The sequence below is a fragment of the Myotis davidii genome, unplaced genomic scaffold (genome assembly GCF_000327345.1).
Source record: "Myotis davidii unplaced genomic scaffold, ASM32734v1 scaffold217, whole genome shotgun sequence".
Lineage (NCBI taxonomy): Eukaryota > Metazoa > Chordata > Mammalia > Chiroptera > Vespertilionidae > Myotis > Myotis davidii.
The window spans coordinates 6,186,040-6,190,319 of record NW_006290034.1 but is presented as its reverse complement, the minus strand read 5'-3'; the positions used below and the strand labels follow the sequence as shown (position 1 = coordinate 6,190,319).

The 4,280-nt window shown below is 33.3% G+C and overlaps 1 protein-coding gene across 4 annotated transcripts in view; it reads left to right on the top strand.

Moving 5' to 3' along the window:
• The window catches only part of LRIF1 (ligand dependent nuclear receptor interacting factor 1), a 13,744-nt gene extending 12,106 nt beyond the window's left edge, over positions 1-1,638 (top strand). For all 4 annotated transcript variants that reach the window (XM_006762994.2, XM_006762995.2, XM_006762993.2 and 1 more), the window contains one exon: positions 460-1,638. In XM_006762994.2, coding sequence (XP_006763057.1) covers positions 460-870 — 411 coding nt within the window. In that variant the 3' untranslated portion in view covers positions 871-1,638. The remainder of the gene's footprint in view (positions 1-459) is intronic.
• The last annotated feature ends 2,642 nt before the right edge of the window (positions 1,639-4,280 follow it).

Genomic DNA, 4,280 nt, shown 5'->3' with positions numbered 1-4,280 from the left:
ATCTTAAGAAATCTACATGGTCAATAATGATGAAAAGAAGCATCCCTGTAACTTTGTCTACTGTCACTCTACTTATAAGATCAGAGATAAGTCTATCTTTCCCAATGAAAATCTTTAGTATGTGCCTACCATGCAAATGGGAAAAAAAATGTAAATCAATTCTCAGGTTCTTCACAAATGGCTGTTAAATTTTGGTGGTAGATCAGTATAGATTCTAATACTTAACATAAGCAGGAAAATTTGAATTCAGCAATTTATTCTCCATGAAAATCATTACGATATTGCTGGTTGGTACCATAAATATTAATCTCTTGCGCTAATTGTTCTCAATATATTTTGTTGAGTTGAATTTAATTGCTGTATATTTGTATCTTTAAACTTGTTAAATTTCAGAGCACACACTATATATGGCACTAATAATTTGTTTTTCCATTGGAATTGTACTCAACGTTGCAACAGGGTTTTGATAAGAAAAGAAAAGCAAAAACCGTTAAGAAGATGGATCACGCAAAGAAGAGAAAAATCGAGAGTGCTTATCACACAGCTTTAAATGGAGAAATTAGCTGTATTTTACCAACTTCAGATGTATCACACCATAACATTGTTACAAGCTGCAATAAAACCAGAGAAGAAAGAACTGAGGTAGAACACTGTACCCGTGAAAATCAGGAGAAAGTCGCTTTGAGTTCAAATGCAGATTTTGGACAAAGTCATTCCTTTACCAGAAATTATACTGAAGATATTTTTCCCATGACACCACCAGAGTTAGAAGAAACCATTCGAGATGAAAAAATAAGAAGACTTAAACAAATGCTGAGAGAGAAAGAAGCAGCCCTTGAAGAAATGCGTAAGAAGATGCACCAAAAATAATAAAACGTTGCCATACTTAAAGACTTCAGTGAATTAGCTCTGTTTTTACCAGATGTTTTTGCATTAACTATAGATGCATTCTGAAAGTGTCATTGAATATGAAGTTTGGTTTTTCATCAGTTGATTATAAAATTTTGTTTAAGGAATGCAGAAAAGGTTGATTCACATATAACTTCAGTAATGTACATGGGCTATCTAAATCTATACTTTTTTTTGGAAGGAAAATTTGCGTTACGTTTTTGTTTCGTTATTTTTAACTAGAATCCCCCAAGTTTGAATATTTGTGCAGGATTTTTATTATTGTTTGTATCTTTAGCTAAATTGCTCAGGAATACTATTGAAATTATACAATCCAAGAGAGGAAATCAGTCCAAACTTACTTAGTTTTGCCACTGGGCTTGTATATATACTCACTTAGTCTCTTTGCCCATGAAATGATGATACCTTCTGCTCACCACTGTAAATTTGTTTAATATCATGAAAAAAATGTAGCAGCATTATTTAAAAATTCAAACATTTTTTTTCAAGACTGAGGGATACCTGTTTTGTATCTTTTACAAAATAGTTTCATATAATCCAAAATGAGTTTTAGAATTCAGGCTATATAATGTATTGTTTGCTTAACATGATATGTTACTATTTCTAGGCAAATGCTGCTTTTTCGAAATATGTAACTTGGACTGTGTGAAAAGTAAATGTGAACAATGGCCACATTGAATACTTTTTAAAAATGTAAAATGTGGTTTTTCTTAAAAGAGTCAAACAGTTTTCTATCTGGTTATCTTTGTTTTGGAGAGTTTGGAAAGGTGGGAGGGATAGGGGAGAAGGAAGAAAAGGTTATTTAAAAAAATGATTAATAAATCCCTAGAAGTAAGGTCAAATAAAAACCTGTACATTGACAAAATAGAAAACAGAAAATACTGATATATTAGTCAGGAACTATTCAAGATACAATTATAATTCATTTAATATTTTCTAATATTCTCAGGGCACATAACTAGGTTGTGAGTTCAGTTCTCAGGTTCTTCACAAATGGCTGTTAAATTTTGGTGGTTAGTCAGAACAAATACAAAGTGATCAACTAGATTCTCCTGCCTTTTGTTTTTTGTAAGTTTTATTGGGATAATTTATGTATCATAAAATTCACTCTTTTAAAGTAAATGCTTCAGTGGCTTTTACTATATTCACAGTTTGCAACATAGACATCTAATTTTAGAATATTTTCATCACTGCCACCCCCCACACTAAACCTCATAAGAATTAGCAGTCACTCCCCAGAACCTCCTTCCTTCAGCCTTACCAACAATGCATACACTTTCTTATCTCTATAGATTTGCCTGTTGTGGACATTTCATAAGCATGGAATGAATCATTCAAAATATTTTATTTAGTGACTGGTTTATTTCTCTCTCTTAGCTAATGTCAAGGTTCATCCATTCTTTAGCATGCTTTAATAGTTAATTTTTAAAGTTATTTATTTAGATTAAAAAAAAAATCCTCACCCAAGGATATATGTACTGATTTTAGAGAGAGGATGAGAGAGAGAAACATCGATGTGAAAGATAAACATTGATTGCCTCCTGTACATGCCCCGACTGGGAATTGAACCCACAGTGTAGTTATGTGCCCTGACTGAGAATTGAACCTGCAACCTTTTGGTGTACAGAATGTCACTCCAGCCAATCGGGCCACCCAGCTAGAGCAGTACTTAATTTTTTAAATTGCTGAATAATATTTCATTGTATGGATATATACCACACTTTGTTTACTTATTTATGAATATTTGGATTGTTTTCACTTTTAGCTACTAGGATGTTACGTTGCTATGAAAGTTTGGGTAGAAGTTTTTATGTGGACATACATTTTCAGTTATCTCGGGTATCTACGTGTAATTGCTAGATCATATCCTAACTTTTTGTTTGACATTTTGAGGAACCGCCAAACTATTCCATACAGGTTGTGTTCCCCCTACTTTACCAAAATGGATCTTGTCAAGGTCACCAGTGACTTCCATGATCCAGTGATCAGTTGTCAGTCTTTTTAATTCATCATCTTAATTTATCCATCAGCGAGAACATAGTTTCATGAGTCATTACTTCCTTTGAAAAAAATACTTGTGTTTTTTGTTTTTCTTAAATATATTTCATTGATTTTTTACAGAGAGGAAAGGAGAGGGAGAAAGAGTTAGAAACATCGATGAGAGAGAAACCAATTCAGTTGTTTCCTGCACACTCCCTACTGGGGATGTGCCTGCAACCAAGGTACATGCCCTTGACTGGAATCAAACCTGGGGCCCTTGAGTCCGCAGGCCGATGCTCTATCCACTGAGCAAAACCAGTTAGGGCTTAAGTGTTGTTTTTTATTAAAGAAGCAATACATGTATGTTATAGAAAATACAATAAACTAAAGTATTAAAAGTTGAAACTTCATATTCCCACGAAACTAAAAATAGATATTAAAGGCTATCAGTAAATATATATTAATTAAAGTCATAGATCTGGATAAACATCCCTTAGGAGGATAGGATAAATACAATAAATCTGTGGGCTCATCTAATATCTGAGTACATTTAAAAATTGAAAAAAACCAATGAAATGAATTTTGAGGATTAGAAGAAGAGAATATTAAATGAATTATATCTTAAATCATTCCTGACTAATATATCAGTATTCGTTAAATAAATTCAACTAAAATTATCCTAAGGACATTGCATCCACTTTCCAGTTCATTTCTTCTTTTTATTTAACCCATTTGTTTTAGCTTACTTTCTTTTGGGTTTTCTGCTTCTATATTATTAAGGTTTTGCTGCTCATGAAATCCTCAAGCACCCATAATTCTTTCCATTGTACTTTATGATATAATATGTGGCTTGAATACTTCACAACAAAATTCCCTAAATATGCTAATGGTCTCAAACTCCTGCTCCTCATTCTGAAATTCACTTAAATTGGGGTTTTATCTTTACCACTCTACTAAAGCTTTTTCCCCCCACAAAGTCTCTAACAATTGCTATTGTATGGTCAGTTGACAGTTTCTCAGACTGTCTTTGAAATTTGTTTTTTTCTCTGTTTCCGTGTCACCAATCTTGTTTTCCTTCTACCATGTTGGTCCTTCATAATCTCTGGCTGGTTCCTTCCCTTCTCCACGATCTTGGTAATGTTGGAATTTATTTTACATCTGCACTCACTCGTGTGATGATCTCATCTGGTTCTCATGGATCAAAATGCCATCTATATCTGGGAACTTCCAACATTGTATCTCCAACAGCCTTCTTGACATTTCCACTTAAAAGTCTAATGGGTATCTCAAAGTTAACACAGACCAAGTCCAGCTTCCGATTATCATCCACACCCAAAATTTGCTTCAACCAAGATAGCCAAGTGATTTTGTTAAAAGTATACGGAAGGGAA